The following is a 24,058-nucleotide window of genomic DNA, read 5'->3' as shown; positions in this document are numbered from 1 at the left end:
GGGACAGATTCTCAGAAGGGTCTGTAGGACACCGGTCTCTCCCTCCTCCTCTTCTTCCTAGCTTAGGGCATGAGCTTTGACCTGTGCTCCTGCTGTGACTTGCTGCCGTCCCCTAAGGTCCAAGTCAATACAACTACCTAATTTTGTGAAAACTCCCAAACAGGAGCCATTTTCTGATCCCCTTCTGCTCATCATTTCAGCCCTCAAAACCATGAGACAAAATAAACCTTGCTTTCCTGATTATGTAACCTATGTCAGGTGTTTCACTTCCGTAGCACGAGGCTAACTGATACTGTTTGGTTTCTGGTCGTCTGGATTCCACAAAGTGCCCAAGTTTACAAGAGAGGCAGGTCTTTTGTGTGTGTGAGTGACATCACCAAACCAGGCAGTGTGACTTTAGCATCCTGGATTGTAAGGTCCACTGACAGTCCTGGGACCGTATTTGGGCATGCCTTATAGGACCAGGGACTAGTAAATACAACCAGAAGAACAAAACAAAGAACAAAACACAAGTCACCATGTCCTTTCCAATGATTTTTTTTTTGGTTTTTAATATCAATTGATGTTTTAAAAAATACAGAGGTGTTTGACACAGAATAGCACCATTGTGTAGGACACGCAGTCCCTGTGCCCAGCACCTGTAGGGGTCTTCTGGCTGGGCTGGGAACAGTCACTCGGGGGGCGTCTGACTCACACCAGATAGTTCCTGTCTCCGCCTGGACCCAGAGGTCTTACAGGAAGACAATAAATAAATAGAACACCGAGATTTTATTTTGCAGTCTGCCCAGTTCAGGTCTCTTAGAAAGGGGAGCACAGTCCGGGCTGTGAGGGGAGGACGGTTGGGTATCATCAGGTCAGGTCAGCCATTCAGTGCAGATCCTGGAGTGACTGCGGTTGGAAAGTGTTTGGGTCCTTTGGGTTCGCAATGGATTGTGTTGTTTCAGGGTTCGGGGGTTTTACAAGAAGCAGACAGGCCCTATGTCCACACCAAATTCCTGTTCAGCCCCTCCAATGTCCATGGGTGCGATGTCAATAATGGGAAGGCGGGAGGTCTTCTGTGATCGGTACTCGATGACGGTCTTGCCCCACTTACCAGTGTGTTTCTAGGCAGAAAAGGGGAGGTGTCATTTGGGCGATGCCTTACAGCAAGGACTGGCTACCTAGCACCCCCAAACTAAGCAGTCACAAGGTAGGGACGACACCGGGTGGCTCGCTAGAACTTCTCTCCATTTGCCCAAGCCCTCTCCTCTTCAATTATCCCCTTGATGGTAGAGCCCTCCTCTACTTGTCTTCCTCTTTCCCACAGAGGGCTTCCCGCCTAGGATAGCCTCTCCTCTCCTATGCTAGTTTCTATGAATACTTCTATAAGAGTTAGTGAGCTTGCCAGCATCTTTATTGCCTCTGAATGAGGAAGTGGACAAGCCAGTACAGTATGCGCTCCTCTCCCATCCCTGCCTCTCAGCTTGTCTCCCACCTGCCCCCATGACTCAAGCCTCTGATGAGTCCCGCCACTACAGGAACATGACATTTGTCACAGGCTGACCTCAGCCCCACTCACCGTGCAGCCATCCTTCAGGGCAGTGTATGTGAACCTGCTGTTGCCCTCGGCCCTCATCTCTACATCATTGGAGCCCTGGATGAGCAAGGCCTTCTTGAGGTTGCCAGCCGCTTCGTCCAGGTAGGCGATGCTGTTCTTACAGTGGTAGGTGATGTTCTGGGAGCCCTCAGTGGACAGTAGACGGAGGAAAGTCATCTGGACGTTAGCGGTGTTGGGAGCCAGGTTTCCATCGCCATAGCTGAACTGTGGGGCAGAGGGGCGAGGGTTGTGAGACCAGGGGCCTAGCATCTGCTGAGATCAGAGGCTAACAGTACATTCATCTGATGGGGGCTCAGAGCATCAGAGGGGCCCTGGGGCAGGTGTGGAGCAAGCTCAGAGGACATCTTCTCTCGCTCTAATGGGGAAAATACTTTCTCCTCTTTCTTTCTTCTAAAGCCCAAAGGGACACCGGCAGAGGATGCTGAAAAGGAGCTAAAGAATCAGAGGAGAGAGAAGAGCACTCAGGAGGGGCCAGCTGAGCCTAGGCCACCGGGCACTCACGTGGAAGCCACCGTTCATGGTCTCTCCAAACCAGATGTGTTTCTTCTCCTTGCTCTTGCTGCTCCACCAGTTCTTCCGAGGGACAGTCGCTGGGTTGGGGTAGACGCAAGTCTCGCCAGTCTCCATGTTGCAGAAAACTTTCATGGCGTCCAAGGTGCAGCCCTGGTTGGGATCAATCCAGTAGTCTCCTGCAGGAAAAAGAGGCAGCATCCCATGAGGGCCAGGCTGCCTGTTAGAGGCAATACAGCCTACTGGGAAACAAGTCAGGGGAGGCTTACATGTGGCCTAAGTGGGGGCCAGACAGAAGGGCATGGGGACAAAGAAATCTGCATGGAAAATCTAATGCTAAAGAGGGGTCCAAGGAAAAAGGGAGAGGCAGAGCTCCCCTGCTGGACAGTCACTTCTATCCTTGGTCCTTTACCAGAACCTTCCAGGTCTGACCCCGCTTTGCACTAAGGTAAAATGGGGTGTGTCTTCCTGGCTGCTGAAGGTGGCCATACTGGTGGGCTGGCTCTCTCCTCTCTGGGGGAGGGGTCCTGCCCTCCAGGCTCACCGCTCTTCCACTCGGGGTGGCAGAGTTTCAGGTCTTGGCAGGTGCGAGCAGGGTTCTTGCGGGAGCCGTCAGGGCTGCGGATGCTCTCAATCTGGTTGTTCAGTGACTTGAGTGTAGCGTCCACCTCTACATCGTGCTGTCTCAAGGTAGTGTCTGCCTCATCAGCCCGCATGTACTGCATGGGGTCGGGGCCCTTCTCTCTCTGCCCTAAGCCAGCAAAGGCTGACATATCGATGCCAGGACCAGGAGGACCTGGAGGGCCAGGAGGACCAGGGCTTCCAGGGGGACCCTGAAGCAGTAAATAGAGATGTCAGCCAGGAATCATGGGACAAGGCCCTCCTCTGTGCCCATCTTCTGGGACTATGCTAGTCCTCTTCTTGTTCATCTGGTGGGGACAGAGGACAACAGGACCAAGAAAACCACAGCAGCTTCCCCACTGCCTCCCTGCTTCTTCTGTTTCCCAGAACCCCTCATGAGCCCTGTGACTCTCAACTGGCCCTCAGCCTGTAGGATTACAGGCTTCCCCATTAGTTGCCGGCTGATATTCCAAAGGCCCTATAAAATGCTGGGTATACCTCCGATGGTGGAAGGGGGGAGGGTGGGGTGGGGTCAGGACACTTACAACAGGGCCTGTTTCTCCTGAGCGTCCACGGGGACCTGGAGGCCCAATTGGGCCAGGGATTCCATTAGAGCCATCTTTGCCAGAGGGACCAACAGGGCCAGGTGGACCCTACAAGCCAAGAGAGAGGAAATGGTAGGAAAACAGCCTCCGAGTAGTGTAGTGGAGCAGCTATGGCTAGGTGGGTGGCCAGCCCCGTGGTGCTGGTCATACCATTCTGCCTCTGATCCCTGCATTGCTCAGCCACACTCCCTAAATGCAACTCCATTTAGCCAAATGACTAGCAGGTTAGTTTTATGTCCCTCCTAAGTCATGTTTATAAAAATCTTATTTTATCAGGCTTGTCTTCCAGCCAGTGTGACCTCAGATGTTTAGGCCACAGCCAGTGCAAGAGAGTCCCGCTTTTCTCGGGCTACCTCCTGAGAGGACTGCTAAGTCCAAGGTGCCCTGAAGAATCAATGCTCATATCCATCCATCTCCTGGCTGAGGCCTTGGCCCACCCAGCAGAAAAGCTCATTCCACCCCCTGAAACCATCTCACTTACTCTAGGGCCAGAAGGACCAGCAGGGCCAGAAGCACCCTGATCTCCAGAAGGACCCTGTGGAAAAGAAGAAAACAGCGGAGGTCAACACAGCTGGGTATAGAAATACATCTCCTTCAGACTGGGAAGCAGTCACGTGCCCCTCCCCCCCCCACTAAGAAATTCCAGTGGCTTCTGAGAAAGATGCTAAGCCTTTTGGGTAGCAGGAGAAGCTCAGGGGGTCTGAAAAGTAGGAGGTCTTGGGCAGCCCCCTCGTGGACAAATGACATGCAGTGACACCCACCGGAGGGCCAGGCAGACCCTGAAGTCCAGTGAAACCTCGGTGTCCCTTCAGTCCCCTCTCGCCCTGCTCTCCAGATTCTCCTTTGTCACCTCGGGGGCCTTGAGGGCCCTATGAATGAGAAAGTCACGGATTTGGTCAAGTCTGGTCCAGTATGTGTCTCATTTGAGACCTGGTGTCTCTTTTCCAAGGAGGACTCCACACAGGATCTTCCAATACTTACTGCAATCCCACGGGCTCCAGCAGGTCCTGAGGGACCCATAGGACCTTGTGCACCCTGTGAGGGGAGATCGAGAAAAGTGTCAGGGAATGAAGTGTCAGGACATGAAACCCCTTGTCTACATCTGCCTCAGGCCCCGGAGGCCCCAGACCCAGGGGCTACCTCTGGATACTCAAAACAGGAAAAAGCAAACATGGAACACCCTCTACCATTTGGTCACCCTCTTCACTCCTGAACTCAGGATACTCACAGCCTCTCCTCTGTCTCCTTGTTTGCCAGTTGGGCCAGCAGGACCAGGAGAGCCTGGGGGCCCAGGAGCTCCAGGGGCACCCAGTGCTCCAGTCTCACCACGATCTCCCTATAGGAGCAAAGTATCAGATTCAGCAAAGAATGTTTCAGAAGAGGCAGGCAGAGATACTTTGTTTCTAGAGTGGCTCATTAGGCCCAGCACAGTTCCCGGAACCCCCATCCCAGAACAGACGCCAGTCACTCACCTTGACGCCAGCTGCACCATCTCTTCCAGGGGGTCCATCAGCACCAGGGCTGCCCTGGACAAGGGGACATGAGGATTCACTTAGAGCCACTCTCTGTTTACTCTCCCACTCTGGTCTGAAGTGTTGACCTGTGCACTTCTGCCCAACTGAGACTTCGGGGCTAACACGTCCACCAAGCTTCCACCCACCCTCCTCCTTGTACACCCAGCCCTGGTCTCTCTGGGTGTCCTTCCCTCAAGATCATCCTGCCACACCAAGCCCTAGGGCTCACCTCTCGTCCAGGTTCACCTGCAGGCCCTGTCAGGCCAGGAGGCCCCACAGGACCAGGAGGACCTCTGTCTCCAGACGCGCCAGGTGCACCCTGCTTGCCGGGCTCACCCTGAAAGGAGTGAGACAAGGACCATGAATGCACATGCTAAACATCCCTGCCAGGGCTCCACCCAACCCTCTTTAGAGGAATCAGCCGACAAAGGGATGTTCCCAAGGGTGCTGAGCTAAAGGAAGACCGAGGGTACCACTGCAGCAAGAACACCCAGTTAAGAGTTTTGAGCCTGAAAAGCATCCTTCACTCACCGATGGGCCGGGAAGGCCAGGGAATCCTCTCTCACCACGCTGACCAGGCAGACCAACAATGCCCCTTTGACCAGCCAGCCCCTGGGGACCTGGAGGACCATCAAGACCCTAGGAGAAGAAGAAAGAGCTGACACAGGGCTTGGCCTGGCAGTGACTCTTCCCATCCGTTGAGTCCATTCTGTGCGGCTCCCTTCCTACAATCCCCCACAGCCCTGCACCCTCCTCCCAGTGCTTAGAGCTCAGGAGACACTCATAGGCCTAGCAGGGGACGTACAGAGGGACCATCATCTCCAGGTTCTCCTTTCTCGCCAGGAGCTCCTGCGGGACCTTGAAGACCGGGGTCACCAGCTCTGCCAGGGGGGCCACTGTCTCCTCGAACACCTTTGGGACCATCTTTTCCAGCAGGACCAGGGGGACCGGCGGGTCCAGGATTGCCCTAGGAGGAACAAATACAGAAAGTGGTAACTTGCCGTCCTCCTCCTCCAAGTTACCGAGGCCACTGTGGCCTTGGGGGCCAAGGCATTCCACACGGTCCACCCCTGTGTAAAGCTCTGGGCAGCTAGCTGTGGCTCCATGGTCCTTGCTTAGTCTTTCTCCATCCGCGTGGAGCTTTTCCTGCTGGGTCAGCTTCATCCTCTATGACAGATCCCTTCCAGAAACAGCTCCAACCTTGACCCTCTGACCTGAGTCTGCTGTTCACGCAGCAGCCCCTCCTCCACTCTCAGTGTTGATGGATGGAATTTTTCCTTATCTCTTCTCACACTGAAGTCCCCCCCTCCCCCAGCCTGCCATTATCTGGTCTGGGGCTCATGGGCTTCTTTTACAGAGTGTAGATCTAGATGCACTGAACAGGTTTAGGAAATGTGTCCCAGGTGCAGGGCATCATGCCAAGTCCAAACCAGCCAGGAAGCCCCATTGCTCCCAGCTACCAATGGTCAATTTGGTAGGAATGGAGAAAAGTCAGGGCCATACTGGAGCTCTTTTGACCCCTATGTTTGGAGGGTTGTTCCAAATGCCTCTGACCCTATCTGGGTCTCCCACGCCAGAAGTAACCTGGCACGGTACTCACATTAGCACCTGGGGGTCCAACTCGGCCAGCAGCTCCAGGGAATCCGGTGGCTCCCTGTGGACACAGAGCGGTGGGTGAGAGAAAGGCCCTGGATACCTCATGTTCTCAGCAGAGAGCAGAATCAAGTTGGTAGGACTAGAGAGCTTGTTTCAGAGCTGGGGAATCAAGAAAGGCTGAGGACTACAAAGTAGGGAGTCACTTGAAAAGAGTGAACGCTGCACCTGGCCACATAGTCAGGCATGGGGTCGGGGTTGAGAGGTGTGGCTAGCCTTCAGGGAGCTGAGTGGCAGACCTGAGGGCTGAGGACTCTAAAATGACTGTGTGCACACAGCAGAGTTAGATGCCGCCTCTCCTGCCAGGCTGTAGTCGTGTGGGCTTAGACTGGGCATGTTAAAGGCTGGGCACAAAGAAGGTGGAAAATCCGGAACTTAACTAACCCACTGCAGAAATCATGGCCCAAAGCCTTTTTACATGGGATTTACTCACCGGGGGACCTTGGGCACCTCGGGCTCCCTTAGGACCAGTCACTCCAGTAGGACCCTGTGAAAGGAAGGTGACAATGAGGTCTGGTGGACCTGAGGAGAGTGGTAAGCATCTGTCTGAACCTTAGCGCAGGACCCCTAAGAGCCGGGCTATCAGAGCACCGCTTCCCAGCACTAGGACCCCAGACAAAAGCTATTGTAGGCAGATCTGTGTGCATCACCACCGGGAGACTCTAGGGCTGGACTCTGCAAGCCTTCTACAAAGACAATCCCAAAGTCTCCCCTCCTGGGAAACCCACTCTCTCTGCTGCCCCAGGATACCAACTGCCTGTCCTGGCCATCTGAGGTCAGTGGACACAGCCTATACTCAGTGCTGAGGACCTAATACCCAACCTGCATGCCCCACGCACCATTCTCCCTGCACAGCTGAGGTGCCCACAAGGCTCCCAATTAGACTCTGCCTGCATGACCTACCAGGGCCCTCCTCCTGTCCTGGCAGGCTCTGCCTCATGAGCTCAACAATACTCACCTGTGGCCCAGGGGCTCCCGAGGGGCCTTGTGGGCCGGGGGCACCAGCATCTCCTTTCTGTCCGGCTTCTCCTTGATCACCCTTGGCACCAGGCTGGCCATCAGCACCCTGTAATAGGAAGAAGAGACAGATGAAGGAGAGGCAAGCTGATCACCCCAGGTCCTGCCAAGAGGTTCTGGGAATACACGTGTACGCATTTACCCTGGCCTAAAAATTGGGTTTAAGACTGGGCTGTTCTGTTGCCATAGAACTGTGAAGAAAGTCCATTTCTCCCTTTACTGCCCTCTGGCGCCCCCTCCTCTCTCCCACCAGAAGGTGCCCTTGAGTTCTGGGTGTGGAGTCAGACTGCATGCAATGGGTGGGAGTAAGGTAGACAGAGATACTCACAGGAGGGCCAGCAAATCCAGCAGGTCCAGGTGGCCCAGTCTCTCCGCGTTCACCCTGTAAGATGACCAGGAAGTGTCATGTCCATCGCCTGCCTCTGTGCTCTCCTCAGACTGGAAACCCACTACCCAGCCCAGCCTCATGCTCAACCCCTCCCAGAGAGGAGGCATCTGAGTGACCTAGGTCCCAGGGAGCCAGGGCACTGGTCATGCCTGGGCCTGTGACCTCTGCCTTTCATGCCTTCTCTCCTCCCACCCCTAACCTGAAAGGCATGGCTGGCTTCCTCACTCCTGGGGCCAGGGAAAGCCTGATTTAGAGAGGCACACTCACCGGGGCACCTCGAGCTCCAGTACTTCCTGACGGGCCGGGAGGTCCGACTTCTCCCTAGGAGTTGAGAAGGTAGGGATTAGAGTGGGCCCGAGGACCCAAGTGTACCAGGAAGCCATGATGTTGGGAAGAGGACTCTGGGTCCCTAGACCCCATTCTAGATTAGGTTTCTTCCCAGTCCCAGTTGTCCCATCTGTCTCTTCAAGGCCTCGGCCAATGGCACCCTTCTACCAGGCCAACTGCCACACAAGTCACACGCTAACTGGACCTCCACCCTATGCTTCTACCACCATCGTAGCAATGGCCAATGAGTGAAATTTGACTGTCTGGCAGGAGGTAAGGGGAAGACATTCTGGGGAGGTGGACAGAGGGACGAAGGTCAGACAGACAGAGGGACAAAGGCTAGCCGCAACTCACCTTCTCGCCGTTGGCCCCTGCTGGGCCTGGGGGTCCGATTGGCCCAGTCAGACCCTGGAGGGAGAAAGATGGAGATAAAGAGTCAGGCCAGCATCATGGGGTTCCTCGGGGATTCTGGGAGCCCCATACCCAATAGACTTTGGTGTACCCTCCCATGGTCTGAGAGCTGCCACTGATGTCTGGGCCCCAGCTCTAAAGGGAAAGCCCCTTTAGTCTTCCAGCCCCTCTTCTGAGTGTGAAAGGTAGTGGGAACACCTGTGTCTGTCTCCCAGCTCCTGAGTCCTATAAGCAACAGCTACTTACTCGGCCGCCATCCTTCCCAGGAGCTCCCTCTGGGCCTTTCTCACCAACATCGCCCTGCAGGAGAGAATACCGGGTACCTTAGTGGGTACGTCAGGAGCGACTGCCAGTTCATCCCCGCCTGGCTAAGGCTCTGGTATCCTGTCCCTGCCTAGGAAGTCTTTTCTGTGGGCTTTGGGCTGGTGACAAGGGGTAATGGGTGAGAAAACAGGGAGAAGGAGGTCATGATGGCAGAGCGGTTGGTTGGTTGGTTGGTTGGTTGGTTGCGGGGTAGGGGTTCCTAGTTTCTCAAAGAATGGCCATGATCCTCATCTTAAGAAGTACAAGGACAGAGTATAAAGCCTGGTGGTTGTGGCGTTGGGGAGAGACACCCATCACTTACTCTGTCTCCCTTGGGCCCAGCGATGCCAGCGGCTCCTCTCTCGCCAGGCATTCCCTGTAGACCTGGAGGCCCCTGAGCCCCAGGGGGGCCATCTGGGCCAGGTGAACCCTAGGATGACAGACAAGAGGACTCTGTAGGGAACAGCATCTCCTCTCTCTCTCTCTCTCTCTCTCTCTCTCTCTCTCTCTCTCTCTCTGCCCCAGTGTATACAGCCTGGGAAGCCAGGATCCCAAACCCCTCTTCCCCCTTAAATCCCCTTCCCAGTGCCACCTCCCGCAAGTTCCTCCTAGCCACCATCTCTCCTGCCCCCTCTCCTCCCTCTCACCCCTTAGTGAGCTTCCCTAGTGCTGGGCAGAAGACACCTGCGGGACTTGGCCTCACTTACTTTGGGACCATCAGTACCAGGAGTGCCGGGGAGGCCTCGGAGACCCTGGAGGCCCTGAGCACCGGGAGAGCCACGTTCACCTGGGAAACCTCGCTCGCCCTGTGGAAGAGACATCAGGCAGAAATCAGGCAAAAGTGATGGAGACGATGAGACAGGGGAGGGGGCCACGGGGAGAGGTATGGGTCCCCAAGAACCCAAGGCGGGCTGCAGTGCTGGGAGACATGGGCCAAACTGAATGAAGGCAGGCCCAAGGATATACCAGTGCCGGGTAACAGGACACTCACCCGAGGACCCACAAGGCCAGGAGCTCCAGCTTCACCAGGAATACCCTAGAGAATAAAAAAAAGGATGTAAGAGTGAAGGCTGCCTGCTCCCTCTGGACTCAAGAGCGTGCCTCCCATGGTGGCTGAGCATGTCCACAGGAGGACTGGGCTCAGACTTATCCGTGAAGAGCAGGGAATCATGTCTGGGGCATTCCCAGGCTCCACAGGGCTCTCCGTTCACTCCATTTCCCTTGTCTCCTATACATCAGCCAAACAAGGTCACAGAGATCCCTACTCACCTGGTCACCTTGCTTTCCACCTTCACCTGGGGGACCGGGAGGGCCAGGAAGTCCCTGGAAGCCAGAGGGATACGGATTAGCAAAGAAGGTTGTCTGGTGCCTCAGCCTCCAGGAGGGCGCAGCACAAGGCAGACCCAAAGGAGAGAGCTATTAAGGCCAGGCACGGAGAGCCACGCCCTCTGATACCCCATGAGAGGAGTGGGCTTGCCACCCTTAGTGCCTGCCTAGAGAGCTCGAGGCATAGGAGGGGATTGCATAGAGAGTCTGGTCCAGCCACCTACCTGGAAGCCTGATGGTCCAGGAGCGCCCTGCTCGCCTCGTTCACCAGCAGGTCCCTGCAGAAGAATGAAAAGGTGAGCCAAGCCAGGAACTCCGAGAACCTTAGGCTCAGAAGCCTTCCTACCCTGACCAACCAACATGTGGCAGGCCTCTTGCTCTCCATCATCTACCCACACTTCCCTCCACTAGGCATGTCCTCTCATCTGGGGATAGTTCAGCCCAGATCCACATCTGTCACCTCTACTACTAAATGGATCCAAGGTCCCTCGTTTTAGCAGCAGGTACTTACACTGGGGCCGGGGGGTCCTGCGGCTCCCGTCTCACCGTCTTTTCCAGGAAGACCCTACAGGGAGGGCAGAGGAAGAGGAGTTGTAATGACTTATGTCTGTGGTGTCACCTGAGACCAGCAGATGTAGTTTTCCTTCGGTCAGGGGTTTTTAGATCAACAAGGTCTGCAACGGCTCTCTGCGTTCACCCTTCCCTAAACTTCCTTGGTGCATCCACCATTTGCCTCAGTCTTTCTCCACATAGACATCTTCCTCTATACCTCAGCCTTGCCTCTGAAACTCACCAGCAGCCATACTGTCTGGGTGGATCCTGGCACAACCTAACATGTGCTCATCCACAGAATCAACTCTTGGTAACCAAGGATCTGAAGTGCACGTCTGAACGGTCCCCCCCCCCCCCGTTGCTTCTGTGAGGAATTCCACCAACACTAACACTGCACCAATACCAAGCCATAGGTAGTGGGGAGGACACTTACTCTCAGACCAGGAGCACCAGCCAGACCCTTCTCACCAGCTTTGCCAGGCTCGCCCTGAAGGGAGGGAAGAGAAGACCATGAGTTGGTGATTTAGGATAGAGTGAGGTAGTAGGCTAGAGAGCCTGAGGCCTGAAGCCTCAGTGTGGTGCACAAGAGAAGGTACCATTGAACATCAGCCCCTTCTTTTATAGTCACTGGCCTCCGGGGCACAAGGCTCTATGGGTAATGTTCCAGTGCTGATATCTTAGGGCTTTAAGGTACCCAAGTTTACCCCAGGTCACATGCATTCCTTGCAGGACATGGAGGACAGAGCTTAATGACATTGAGAGGCCACTGGTCACCCACCCTGGGTTAACTCTGCTCAGGACCCAGCTTCTTCTCTGAAGGATATAGGGAAAGACGAAGGAGATGAGAGAGCAAACTGTCACTTACGTTGGCACCTTTGGGGCCAGGGAAACCCATGACGCCAGGCTGCCCACGAGCTCCCTGAGGACCAGGAGGTCCGGGGCGACCGTCTTCACCAGGGGCTCCCTGAAAGACAGGATCCATTCTCAGGACATAGTCCCTCTGGCTGTATCTCCCCATCACTATTTACTAAGTGTGTGCTGTGTGGCAGGCAGGGAACAAGGTACCAGCCATACACATGCATCTAGGGTTGACCAACCCCGCACACAGACCCAGCTATGGGTAGATGTTCCTGGCTCAGAAGTCTCTCCTGAACTTCTAATCTTTGTCATCACTCCTCTTGGAAAATGTCCAAATACTGTGTGTGTGTGTGTGTGTGTGTGTGTGTGTGTGTGTGTGTGTGTGTGATTTTCAGAGCTCAGAGTACAGGTTGCACCTGGCCATAAAACCTACCATGTGTCTCTTACCCCTTCACAAAATGTACAAAGTCCTAGACTGCCCTCATCCAAACTCCCTTCTGTCTTCCCACCATCTCCTGGACGATAATCCCTTATTTATCCTCCCAGGAACCTCACTCAGGCTAATAGACTTACAGAAGGACCAACTTTGCCTTGAGGACCAGCATCACCAGGGCGACCGGTAAGACCCTTGGTTAGGGAGAGAGAAGAGACCAAGGTTATTCGGGGGACAGGCCCCAAATCTTCCAATTCAGCCAGCACAGCTTAGAGGATGCAGGTGGGAAGGGTGTGGGGGATCTGTGTGGCATCCACCTTACCCTGGCTCCAGGAAGACCAGGTTCTCCAGGACGACCCGGGTCACCGTTGGCTCCCTTGGGACCAGCCAAGCCACTGGGCCCTCGCTCTCCAGGGGCGCCCTACACCAGAGGAGACAGGAAGTCCATGGGATGCTCTGTAACTAGGGAAACAGGCAGGGACCAAGCCCCTCCTCCTCCACTCACCTTGGGACCTGCCAGACCATCTTGACCTGGGAATCCACGGTTGCCAGGAGCACCCTAGGGAGAAGGGAAGAGGCAGGGGATGAGGATGGCTTTTCACCAGCATGCCTGGAAGGAGTCCCACCAGGATACAGGGGTCTGTCCCCTCCACCTTCCACTACAGTGACTGTGGGGCGGTAGACACCGCCCGCGAGTCAGAGAACCTAACATCTGCCCAGGGCCTGCTCCCACCTCTCTGGGAAGAAGCTACTGTTTTATGCCACCCTTGGGACAGAGGGTTCAGACAGCATGAGGATGCTGTGACCCTGGTGTTGGATGGGGAAGAGAAGAACCACATTATCCAGAAAAGTCACTGGGTGTGGAAGAAAGGATGAGCCACAGAGCAGTGGGCCTGTGAGCCGGAGCTCCCCTGCCTACTTACTCTCTCTCCAGGGGGTCCGATTGGTCCAGCACCACCAGGCTCTCCTCGAGCACCTCGTTTGCCTTCTTCACCAGCAGGGCCAGGGGCTCCCTGGGGCCCAGCAGGTCCCTGAAGACAAGCACAAGAGGAGTGGGATGAGGTTTCCACCTAACCTTGGGGAAAGCACTGGCCTGGTGTGCAGAGGAAGGGGCCTTGGGAATGTTTCGGGGCTTGGCCAAGTGGGTAAAAGGGTCAGCCGTGGGGCCGGGGGCCAGAAACAGCCCAAGAGGAAGATGGCTTGGAACTCAAGCTATTCGAACCAGGAGAGGAGGCTGTGTCAGGGTCTTCTCTACCCCTACTTCACTCCCTTCTCCAGGGACAGCAGGAGAGGGCCTGGGATGGGAAGTGGCCGTGGGGAGGGGGCACAGCGGGGGCAGAAGGGTGATCTGTGGGCAGAGCTACAGCAAAGAAAACAAAGTCTTGAGGGCAGATACTCACAGTCTCTCCCTTGGGGCCTTGTTCACCTTTGAAGCCAGCAATGCCAGGCTCACCCTACATGAGAGAAAGAAATGTGCTAGCCCTGGCTTCTCTCCAAAGAGTCTGCTCCCCACCCCCACCCCCACCCCGAGAAGCCTCCTGCGGTGAGCAGGAGGGCACAGAAAAGAGGAGCCTGTAGGTAGGACCTGTCAATCATTTTGGGCTCTTACCGCCTGACCTTTGGGGCCAAGAGGACCAGTTGCACCTTGAGGACCGGGAGGGCCACGGGGCCCAGGGAAGCCAGGGGCACCAGCAATTCCAGGAGCACCCTGTCAGCATGAGCAGAAGAGAGGCGCGTGAGGAGGATGAGGGTGAGGAGGATGAGGAGGGACTAAGCCGCCCTGGGAACACAGCCCAGGGCCAATACTTACAGCAGACCCTTTGGCTCCAGGAATACCATCAGTCCCTGGGTTACCCTGACAAGAAGATGGTATAGCAGTGAAATAAACAGCAAAGAAACAACCCAACCGTTCCGCCCATCGGGCCCCAGTCTAGGGGTCAGGGACAAGTGCTGTCTGCTTCAGGGGCATCCCTCCTGCCTGTCTCATGGGGTGGACTACGGGTGAAGGGACACAGTCGTGGATGTCAGGGGGAGGTGTTTGGCCAGCATGAACATTTAGTGGTCCCAGTGACTGGGACTCTAGGTGACATGTACATTTGTGACAAGGCCACACATGCCATGCCTTCCAGGCCAAAGAGATGAACTTACAGAAGCACCCGCGGGCCCAGGGGACCCAGGATTGCCAGGCTCGCCACGAGAACCTTGAGCACCTTCAGGACCGCGAGCACCTGTGGGACCAGCTTCTCCCTGGGAAGAGAGTGGGAGGCTGAAGTGGGTGGGTGGGGGGGGGGGCGGTGGCAGCACTTCACGGCCCAGTGTGCTTGACTCTTGTGTGTGCTCACACTCCTGTGAGCGTGTGCTCACACGCCTCTGAGTGAGTTGCACATGCATGGGGGTCTGTCTTTTCTGTTCCCACCTGACCAAGCAGCATGAAGAGCTGATATCCCACCCCTGCCTCCTCTACCGTGCACCTCACCCCTGCCCTGTGACCCTGCACACAGCTGCACAGACAGATGCCTACTGCGTTCCAGCAGCAAGCAGCTTGTTGGCCCTTCAGCCCAGCAGAAAAGCCTGGGTTAGGAGACCAGCCATCTTAGGGCCACCGGATGACGGACAGATGGGCCTCCACCCCCTCCCCCTCCTTTTGTTTTCTCTTTGACGGAGGAACAGAAGCCAGAAGGGTGACTCTGTCTCCTCCAGAGCCTCAGCTCAGAAGTGGCTTTGTTTATGGCTGCTGGGTGATCAGAGCTGCTCCAGGCTTGAGCCTCAGCCTGTTTGAAGTGCCAGGAAGCCAGGGCCGAAAGCAAGCTGGGACAGGCTCTACTTTTCTTTAAGTTAACTGGAAGCCCCCATGTAAAAATTCTCTCTCTCTCTCTTTCTCTCTCTCTCTCTCTTTCTCTCTCTCTCTCTCTCTCTCTCTCTCTCTCTCTCTCTCTCTCTCTCTCTCTCTCTTTCTCTCCCTCTCTTATTTTTCTTCTTTCTTTTTCCTAAAAGTCACAGCTCCGTGATCTGGCTCTCTGGACTGGAGCCTCCGCCGGGGACGGCTGCTGACCTGGAGAGAGGTCAGAGCCTCCTCAGGTTTCTCCACACTGGCATTCTTACTTCACTTTGGTAATTATTATTTTCTAAAGGTCAGGCCCCCCTCACCTTCCTCTGTCCCTCTTCACAATGGGTCTCCTTCACGGGGCTCCCAGGGGCCTCAGACACTGTCTGGTTGCCATGGAAACCCCCAGGCGTAGAAAAGCAACCTGATGCCAGTGACACAGGGAGGCTCCTTATTCACTCTCAGGGACGTTCACACTGGAATCCCTTCTGGGCCACAGGGGCTCCCCCCCCCCCAGCTGGCTGGCCTCCCGCTGGCCTCTATTAATCCTTGGAAGGACCAGGTTAACAACAGCCCAGCACCCCAAGTGAAGTAGAAATAAGAAAGGGGCAGGGGATGCACAGAAGAGTTGCCCCGCCTCTGCCCCTCCCCCTCTATCCCTTTAAGCTCCTTCTGTGTACCTCAGCTTCTGCCCACCCCCAGGCTTGTTTTCTTCTTCCATCCCTCCCTTAGTCTTCTTCTCTCTGGGGTCTCGGGGGTTTCCCATCTTTGACTACTAGGTGGACTTCAGCCTCTATGACCAAACCTTACTCTGTGTCAGCGAGAGATGCTGGAAACACACAGAGAGGCTAGGGGGAGGGGATGTGTGGCAAAGGGACCCTTCCTTAGCAAAGACCACAGGAAGAGTGAGTGTCCTGACCCTCTGAGATTCTCAGCTTGACCAGCAGATCACTCACCTTGGCACCAGGAGCACCAGGGAAGCCAGGACCACCTGCGGGACCCACAGGACCCTGGGGAGAAGAAGGGGGCAGAGGGTGAGCGCTGGGTGTCAGTGAACTCTGTCCAGGCCTCAAAGAGAGATGCTCCACCTCCCACTCATTCCACCCCTGTGGCTAGAAGAAACTGCCACGGCTGCTGTCCCCAGAGACCTCCAGAGAGACACCCTGCTCCTCTTGGAGAGTTTCTGAGTCTATGAGAAGCCACGGGGCTTTGACCTCTCTCCTTAAAAGAGGAGACTGCTAGGGGCAGCAGGGGATGTCAGGCTGCAGTGTCAACAGCATGCTCACGGGATGAGCCACCTCCTCCCTGCCACCAAGTGCAGGGGCAACCCCACAGACCTCAGGGCTGCACAGCTACTGTCACCTGCTTAAGAAGGACAGCAACTTACCGGAGGTCCAGCGGGGCCTGGCTGGCCATCGTTACCCCGAGCACCCTGTGAACAACAACAACACAAAGGAGCCAATTAACAGTGTTGGGGTGTCCCAGGCTGAGCATGAACAAGGTGTGTGTCTGCAGCAGAGGAACCTTCCTGGGATATCTGTACAAGGGGACAGACAGACAGACAGAGAGAGGGCCACAGGGCGCTGGCCCTCGTGGGTAAGGAAGCTTGGGCAACTTCCCAGCAGACCTGTCACTTCTAAAACTTCAGTTAGGTCCCCGGTATTCCCGACTTGAAGCTGAATGATCATTCAAAAATCCTGTGGGCTGAGCAAAAGGAACCGGACAGAAGGAAGGAGGAGCCTGCCCCTGCGCTGGGTATCCTGGGTTTAGCAGAAGCAACGTCTTCTCTCCTCTGTGAACTCAAGGTACCCTCTGGTCCCTCCCAGTCAGCTGCTCTTCAGGACAGCACAAATATCCCCACAATGTTCCCTGCTGACCGGGAACCTGACCCACGATGAAGACAGACCCTGTCTACAACCACGCCTGAGCTCCTATCTCAGAGGCTTTGCGGGGGTGGGGGTGGGGATGGAGGTTGTCCCTTCTCTAAAAGACTTGAGCTACCGAGAGTTCCACTGGTTTGGGGTGAAAACATCTCTTTATTTTTCTCCAGTGCCCTTGAGAATTTGTACTCTAACTCCAAGAACCGCTATGTTAGGCACAACCAGGTCTCGGACCGGGTCCCTGCCAGACCCAAAAGGCTAAGCCAGTGGTTCTCAACTTTCCCAACGCTGTGACCCTTTGATACAATTCCTCACGTTGTGGCAAGCCACAATCATAAAATTATTTTCATTGCTCCTTCACGACTGTAATTTGGCCACTGTTATGAATCATAATATAAGTATTTTTGGAGATAGCGGTCAGCCAGGGGAGTCACAACCCACAGGTTGAGAACCACAGAGCTAAGGGGGGACTTTCTGCACGTCTCTGTCTCTCAGAAGCACGAGGGAAGGATGCTCTGTGGTGCTCAGTCTCCTTCCTGGTGGGAGCCATCTCTCTTCACAGAGCCTTTAGCCTGGCAGCCAGGGGGAGGGGCATGGCGAGACAGCAAGACTCAATGGAAGGAAGAGAGAATTCAAAGCCTGCTCTCCTGACCCAAGCGCCCTGAAAAACTCTGTTACTGGGGAAACCCTACAGTACCTTCCCTCCAGGAGTCAGCAGAGAGCAAGGCAGGGGGAGAGGGCCCAGTCTGAGCTGCCTGTGTCTGAGGCCTACATGGACAACTTCTAGGCTCAGGAGGCCTTTGGGAGTCCTCGCGGCAAACAGCAAGGCAGAGTGGGGAGCCCTGCCCCCCCCCAAAAAAGCCCAACACATATGTAGAGAACATTCTAAGCAGAATCTCCTAACAGCGCTGCCACTGCTTTGTGGACGAGACCACCAAGGAAAACCAAGAACTGGGGCTTGTGTCTGGGAAGAAGGAGAGACAATGCGAGAGGCAGTGAGTGAGCCAGTCTGGGTTTGAGCCTCATTAAAATCCCCAGGCCGGGGTCTCCCGACTCTGCAGAAGCAGCAGGCCCAGAGCTTCCTTCCTTTCAAACAAAGCGCCCCTGGGGCGAGGCCTTTGGCCAGCTCTGGTTGGCAGTGCGGGTGCAGGCTGCTGGTTTCGCAGACCTGCTGCTGAGGGAACTTTCCCGCCTAGATGCATGGTCTGGAAAGCAGCTGCTCACAGTTGCCCTGCAAGGACCTAGGAGGAGGGACCTCTGAGCTTGGTTGGCTGGGTGTAGACCAATAGAAAGCCGTAAAGCTTGGTTGGCTGGGTTGCAGACCAATAGAAAGCCGGAATCTTTCTTAAGCGCGCCGTTCATCACATCACTCGCCTGACCAAGCACCTACAAGGCTTCTCTATTGCTTGGGGAGCCAAGCTAACGGCCTCTCGCTGGCACCTATGCCCTCCACTGCCTGCCAGTCCTCTAGCTCATGGTTCTGGGCCCTCGGTACCCAGTCTGTCTTAAGCTAGTTATTCTTCTCGGGGACTCAGTTCCCTCTTCTCTAAAATGGGAACGAGAGATTCAAGTTCACAGAATGAGGGGGAAGATTAGACAAAGAGAAGCAAGCCAGGTTCTAAACCAAGGGTCAGGAGGTGGCTACCGCTGGTGTCCTATCTCGACATTACTCAGAACCGCATCAAGGGTGCTGCCATGGGAATCGAGAGAGAGAGAGAGAGAGAGAGAGAGAGAGAGAGAGAGAGAGAGAGAGAGAGAGCAGAGTGTATAGCATAGAGGGCTGGCACCATCTAAGCCTGATCCTGAACTCTAACGTGCACGGCTCAGGAAGGAGCAGAGGCTATTGAAGGGGTGACCTGAAGGATCCCGACTCCGGAAGAAGGGGTGACCTGAAGGATCCCGGCTCCGGAAGAGGACTCTCATCAGCATACTCTCCTATAGTATGCTCTCCTTCCACCCTGCAGGCCCCACCCCACCTGAAGATTGGGAGTAGGAAACCTCAGGATAGAAAGTTCTGGAACGATGATGCGCCCTAGTCCTCACCAAGTTGGATTTTGTTGTTTCTTAGGTGTTGGGGGGTGGAGTGTGGAGAAAGGTCTTATGTGTGGCCCGGGCTGGCCTTGAACTTATGATTCCCCTCAGGTACTCAGCTTCTCGGGTACTATGATCATAGATAGGTATGTCCCTCCTGGCTGGGGTTACCACTGAGTTGATTTGAGAGTCAAGAGAAATTTACTTGTAAGCTATAAAGTGTTGAGCGAGTGGTGGCATCGGGCTTTGGGTGTTACTCACAGCAGCACCAGCAGGGCCAGTCCGTCCTCTCTCGCCAGGCAGGCCACGGGGACCCTGCAACACACACCAGCGTGGTTAAAGTGTGAGTTGGCATAATATTGGTCTGCGTCACGACTTCTTCCCACCCACGGTGGCCCCATCTTGACCCTAGGTCCTGCTTCCAGGACACAGGGGTTCCTTCAGGGAGACCCCTCTGTGTTCCTGCCCCTTCCTATGGAGAATGCAGCTCAGTTCTCAAAACAGATGAGTCACCCAAATCATTGAAGACAAACAGATTTTTTTAAGAGTAACTGGAAGGTGCTTTAAGCGTGCCTAACAGTTCCTGCTTCGAGGAAGGGCGCGTGAAATGCTGAACAATCTACGCTGCAGGTTGGGTTGGCTCATAATCGGATAAATCTGCGCGAACAGCTTTGCATGAGTGCATGAAGGAGGAAATGCTGCTGTTTGCAGGGTAGCTGTCTGACAGGTGTTACTACAGAGTGTGGGGTGGCTTCCCCAGGGGTGACTCTCATACTCACCATTGGGCCCGGGGATCCGTTCTCACCAGGGGAACCACTCTCACCCTGGAGAAAGAGACATATAGGGTCAGTGTTTGGAGTCTTGGCTTCCAGAAACTTCCTAGGTGAGTCATGGATAGGTCTGGATGGCTCAATTAGGCCTGAGACATATCAATTTCAGTCCGGGGAGAGACGATGTCCCCAAACTCTAAGGCCTGCTGCTCATGTACCAAGATGTAGACTGGGTGTTCCCAGCTATGTTCTAACTCCCAACCCCATTAGTGCCGCCTTGACTGGACAGCTGTCCTCTCCCGCCACCCCCTGTGTGTTTTGTGGCCCCTTTACCTTCACACCCGGAGCACCAGCTTCTCCCTTAGCACCGTCAAGGCCTGGGTAACCCTGGGAAACAGGACGAGGGTTCCATCATATGTCTGGGAGCCCACACAGGAAATAGTGTGCATAACCCCCGAGCATTCTAACCCATGATACTCACTCTGTGACCCTTGACACCGGGGAGACCCGGGGTTCCCGGGAATCCACGAGCACCCTGCAATACAAAGAGGAGGTACTCAGAGGAAAGAAGAGATTGGGTGAACGCTGCTGGATCGCCTGCAAGTCCAGCTCCCTTAGGCCTACAGAAACAGGCATCCAGGCGTGTCCACAGCTCCTTCAGCCGAACCCAGAGCATCACCTTGTGGTCATACAAACACGGTATCCAGCGTGAAGGCATTACGTACGCAGGTACCATTAGTACCGTGAGCTAACCAAGCCAAGTGAGCCGTATGGACTCAGGAGGGAGACTGGAAAAGCCTGTGAGAGCGGGGAAGATGAAGCTTTACCTGAGGGCCAGGGAGGCCTCTTTCCCCAGACTTTCCGGGCTTCCCAGCTTCACCCTGAACAGAAAGAGAGATATCTCATTTTTCTTGGCAGTCTCTTGAGCATACGTAGTGGGCCCGGAACAAATCACTCCACGGCTGGGCATCTGGCTATCTGCCCACCTTGACCACCCCCTCCCTGGAGATGCCTGTGACCCAGAATGCCTCTGTGGTTTATTCCTTGGCAAGTTCCTGGGCCCTCACTCCACTGTCCCCAGCAAGCGTCCGGTCCCCTCTCCAGAGCCCTGTGGACTGGCCTGTATGCCCTGACCTCCAGAGGCCTTGCTGTGTGCTGCCAGTCATAAAAATAGCTCAAGAAAGCCAGCTCTTCTCTCTATTTTTTAATGTCCCCCTCCTCTGTAGACATTCTGGCTCAGGCTGAGTTTGTCTACCTCATTTACAATTGAGATGATGGTAGCCTGTTTGTTGACCGACTCTTGCTTTGTTTTTCTTCTCTATACTGCTGTGCTTTGAGTCCTCCCATCCCAGCTGGCTCTCTCCTTTCTCATTTCTCTTCCTGAAGTTAATGATGTTTTAATTACTCTCCTTCTTGTGGGATCTAAAGGGATCCCCAGGGATCTGGCAAGCTGAGTTGCAAATAAAGGATATGTGGGTGGTAGATAGCTGGAATTTAGGACTGGCTAGCCTGGTTCCTCAGGACGTCTCTCTACCCCAAACCCCAGCACATCCTCTCTCTGGGTCTGGGGCTTCTTGGGTCTACTCACGTCGTCACCAGGTTTTCCAGCAGGGCCAGGAGGACCTCGGGGACCCATGGGACCCTACAAATAGAGAATTCAAGACATGGTTGGAAGGGAAACACAACTCGAGGCGGTCGCTTTGGAAGCTAGTTACTCTACAAGGAAGAGAGACAAAAAGGTAGTCACAAAACTGTAAAGTAGATCATGGTGGGAGGAGGGGACTGTGCAGGCTGGTGACCCCTAAGGGGAAGTGTCACGATGGAGTTCCTGCCATATTGATTCTCTGCAGGTGTGCCCCATGGGTAGGCACTCCCATTGTGGGAAAGAGCTGGCAAAGCCTGGGAGCAGACAGTAGCTTGGGTAGGAGAAGATTGTCCCCAGAACCTCCTGGGAGAGGGTAACCTGTGGTACTCACAGAGACACCAGGCTCGCCAGGTTCACCAGGATTGCCTTGAAATCCTTGAGGGCCCTAAAAGGGGAAATAAGGACACCATGTTGACCCCCGATCTGTGCCGCCGTCATGTGGATGATGAGCATCTAAAGCGCCCCCAAGAGGAAAAGACTGAACACTTACGGGGGCACCGGCAGGGCCTGGGGGTCCACGGGGTCCCATGGGGCCCTGCATTGGAACAGAAAAACGAGATGCTTACTGGCCTGCTTTATCATTGGCTTCTAGGATTCCATCTTCTACTGACCAGCAGCCAGGAGAGGGACAAGAAGATAGTACGGGAATAGGAGGGGGAGGGGCAAAGGGACTCCGGCGGCTGCTCCCTCTTCTTTCCCACTCCCCACTCAACCATCTATCTTTATTTATAGGCCCCATTTGGACCGAGACGCTGGCCTTGCTCCCTCCTGGATGGCGGCCATGTTTACTAAAGTCTGAATTTCATTTAGCATGTGCCAAGCCATCGCTGCAGGGTGAGATTTCCTGCTGGAAGCCTGGTGGATGCTGAAGAACAGTAGCTGCTGTCTGCATTCTTCAGTTCTCCTTCCAAGAGCAGTGGCAAACAGCCCCCTAATACATCGGCTCTGTGCATCACTCCATCCCCCTTCCTCCTAGACACACTAGAGCATCATCCAGACTGGCATCCATCACCATTAAAAACCAAACTCCCCCGGGGTTAAATGAGAGGTTTTCCCATGGCTGATGGAAATGAGATGCCCTAAATCATCCGCGAAGGCAGAGGTTGCTGGGTCTCTGGCTTTGCGAAAGGTGCCCTCCTCCCGTCCGGGAAGCACAGAACTGGAGTCCTACCATGGGGCCTTGCATGACTCCCATCTGGGCACCACCAGCCTTCTCGTCAAACCCTCCAGCCATCTGGGCCGCGAAGTTCTGCAAAGCAACAGAGCCGTGTTAGGGGGCTAAGAGGCCCTGGTGTCATTCCTAATTGCTCGGAGCTCTACCTAGTCTCTAGTTATTAGGGACTAGCCAGTCAGAATTGCCAAAGGGGTCTGACAAAGTTTTGGGAGTGTGCCCTTGCGACAGTGGTAGAATCACTTCCTTGGGAAGTCAAGTGTTATTTGTGGTGGTCCCGGTCCCTCACGCTCTGCCTTATAAACGTTCATATTCTGAAACATTCATAAGTAAAACATCGCCTTTAAAAGGCATCCTTTGTTCTCTCCGATGTTGATGTCTGGCAAAGGGCTGAAATCTGGTCTTGAGGTATTTCGGGAAGGGTTATAGTAGGCGTCTGTGAACCCGTTTAAGTTGAAGGATTTAAAACACAGCAGACCTCCAAATGGCACACCTACAAAGTGGGCAGTCATATAATTTGTTGACTGGTGTGATTCCAAACACGACAGTAGCCACACACCTTCGCTCAGTGGGGCTCTTTCATAAGAATGAATGGTTGCTTGCAATGTACTTGGCAAGGGCTATGGACAAATGTCTTCCAAGGACAGTGGTCACTGCTCTTCCAGAGAAATACAAGTGCCCAGTCATTCTTTGCGGGCACCCCTACACCCTCCCCCAAGAATTAACCGCATGGTGGGGTGCCAGGAAGCCAGATAGCTGAAGGCCTGCTTTACAGAGACCCAGTGAGTGAAAGAAAGTCAGCCCTTAGCCCCCAGAGCCTGGAGCCTCATACACGATCCTCCTTAATTACAGGCCGTGAACAGGCTATGTGCGTACTGCTGGCTGGCTCTGGGAGGCTGCCAGGTAAGAGAGTAGCAATTTAGAAGCCACAGTTCTGGAGGGTCAGCCTGGAGAAAGGAGAACTAAGGACACTTACTCCTGCGCTAAGGCCAGGGGGACCAGGGGGACCTGGAGGGCCAGCGGGGCCAGGATTTCCAGGGGTACCAGGTTCTCCATCTCTGCCACGGGGTCCAGGTGCACCCTTGACAGGAAGAGAAAAAAAGTTATCAGTGGAGCACCGCTTCCTTTGGAACCATCTGCCCTGGGTAGCACTTGGGAGGTAGCCAGGTCTTTAGACGACCCAGGGGACACAGACATCAGTATTTGTTGCTGTCTGCTCACCTTTTCTCCCTTGTCACCACGATCACCTCTGGGTCCTTGTTCACCGGCAGGTCCCTGAAGGTGAGGGGCAAGGTGTGTTGACATGAAACTAGAGGTCATGATGGGTCAGGGGCAGTCAGAGAAGAATGGAAAAAGAGATCTCTCCTTTTCTTACCTGAGGGCCAGGAGGTCCTTTGGGTCCTATGATCTGTGTCAGAGAGAGTCATGAGCCCACTGGTTAGAGGGGTGCATTTGGGACAGCAGGTGCACGGGTTGTGGTTGAGGTGACTTGTGGTGGGGACGGGTCACAGTGGGGATAATTTGTACTTACATCTTTGATGTCTCCAGGTTCTCCTTTCTGCCCCTGCATCACAAACATTGACAGGTGAAGGCTGAGCAAGCCCGCTGAGCTCCCACACAGA

General features: G+C 54.8%; 1 protein-coding gene across 2 annotated transcripts in view; it reads right to left on the bottom strand.

Moving 5' to 3' along the window:
- Window positions 1-956: 956 nt before the first annotated feature.
- Col2a1 (collagen type II alpha 1 chain) overlaps window positions 957-24,058 on the bottom strand; it is a 28,703-nt gene continuing 5,601 nt past the window's right edge. For both annotated transcript variants that reach the window (XM_021182829.2, XM_021182830.2), the window contains 51 exons: window positions 23,968-24,000; window positions 23,812-23,844; window positions 23,658-23,711; window positions 23,413-23,517; window positions 22,437-22,514; window positions 21,756-21,800; window positions 21,597-21,650; window positions 21,209-21,262; window positions 20,448-20,501; window positions 20,102-20,155; window positions 19,954-20,007; window positions 19,630-19,674; window positions 19,112-19,165; window positions 16,327-16,371; window positions 15,896-15,949; window positions 14,264-14,362; window positions 13,926-13,970; window positions 13,725-13,823; window positions 13,516-13,569; window positions 13,039-13,146; window positions 12,621-12,674; window positions 12,438-12,536; window positions 12,256-12,309; window positions 11,690-11,788; window positions 11,258-11,311; window positions 10,784-10,837; window positions 10,497-10,550; window positions 10,216-10,269; window positions 9,938-9,982; window positions 9,654-9,752; window positions 9,269-9,376; window positions 8,890-8,943; window positions 8,587-8,640; window positions 8,173-8,226; window positions 7,846-7,899; window positions 7,459-7,566; window positions 6,934-6,987; window positions 6,448-6,501; window positions 5,653-5,814; window positions 5,379-5,486; window positions 5,077-5,184; window positions 4,806-4,859; window positions 4,562-4,669; window positions 4,315-4,368; window positions 4,095-4,202; window positions 3,815-3,868; window positions 3,274-3,381; window positions 2,652-2,940; window positions 2,099-2,286; window positions 1,559-1,801; window positions 957-1,103 (listed from right to left, as the gene is read on the bottom strand). In XM_021182829.2, the coding sequence (XP_021038488.1) occupies window positions 957-1,103; window positions 1,559-1,801; window positions 2,099-2,286; window positions 2,652-2,940; window positions 3,274-3,381; window positions 3,815-3,868; window positions 4,095-4,202; window positions 4,315-4,368; window positions 4,562-4,669; window positions 4,806-4,859; window positions 5,077-5,184; window positions 5,379-5,486; window positions 5,653-5,814; window positions 6,448-6,501; window positions 6,934-6,987; window positions 7,459-7,566; window positions 7,846-7,899; window positions 8,173-8,226; window positions 8,587-8,640; window positions 8,890-8,943; window positions 9,269-9,376; window positions 9,654-9,752; window positions 9,938-9,982; window positions 10,216-10,269; window positions 10,497-10,550; window positions 10,784-10,837; window positions 11,258-11,311; window positions 11,690-11,788; window positions 12,256-12,309; window positions 12,438-12,536; window positions 12,621-12,674; window positions 13,039-13,146; window positions 13,516-13,569; window positions 13,725-13,823; window positions 13,926-13,970; window positions 14,264-14,362; window positions 15,896-15,949; window positions 16,327-16,371; window positions 19,112-19,165; window positions 19,630-19,674; window positions 19,954-20,007; window positions 20,102-20,155; window positions 20,448-20,501; window positions 21,209-21,262; window positions 21,597-21,650; window positions 21,756-21,800; window positions 22,437-22,514; window positions 23,413-23,517; window positions 23,658-23,711; window positions 23,812-23,844; window positions 23,968-24,000 (4,158 nt within the window). The remainder of the gene's footprint in view (window positions 1,104-1,558; window positions 1,802-2,098; window positions 2,287-2,651; window positions 2,941-3,273; window positions 3,382-3,814; window positions 3,869-4,094; window positions 4,203-4,314; window positions 4,369-4,561; window positions 4,670-4,805; window positions 4,860-5,076; window positions 5,185-5,378; window positions 5,487-5,652; window positions 5,815-6,447; window positions 6,502-6,933; window positions 6,988-7,458; window positions 7,567-7,845; window positions 7,900-8,172; window positions 8,227-8,586; window positions 8,641-8,889; window positions 8,944-9,268; window positions 9,377-9,653; window positions 9,753-9,937; window positions 9,983-10,215; window positions 10,270-10,496; window positions 10,551-10,783; window positions 10,838-11,257; window positions 11,312-11,689; window positions 11,789-12,255; window positions 12,310-12,437; window positions 12,537-12,620; window positions 12,675-13,038; window positions 13,147-13,515; window positions 13,570-13,724; window positions 13,824-13,925; window positions 13,971-14,263; window positions 14,363-15,895; window positions 15,950-16,326; window positions 16,372-19,111; window positions 19,166-19,629; window positions 19,675-19,953; window positions 20,008-20,101; window positions 20,156-20,447; window positions 20,502-21,208; window positions 21,263-21,596; window positions 21,651-21,755; window positions 21,801-22,436; window positions 22,515-23,412; window positions 23,518-23,657; window positions 23,712-23,811; window positions 23,845-23,967; window positions 24,001-24,058) is intronic.

This window comes from Mus caroli, unplaced genomic scaffold (genome assembly GCF_978045245.1).
Source record: "Mus caroli unplaced genomic scaffold, Mus_caroli_1 scaffold_16, whole genome shotgun sequence".
Lineage (NCBI taxonomy): Eukaryota > Metazoa > Chordata > Mammalia > Rodentia > Muridae > Mus > Mus caroli.
The sequence above is the reverse complement of the archived record's forward strand: the minus strand, read 5'-3'. Positions and strand labels throughout refer to the sequence as shown.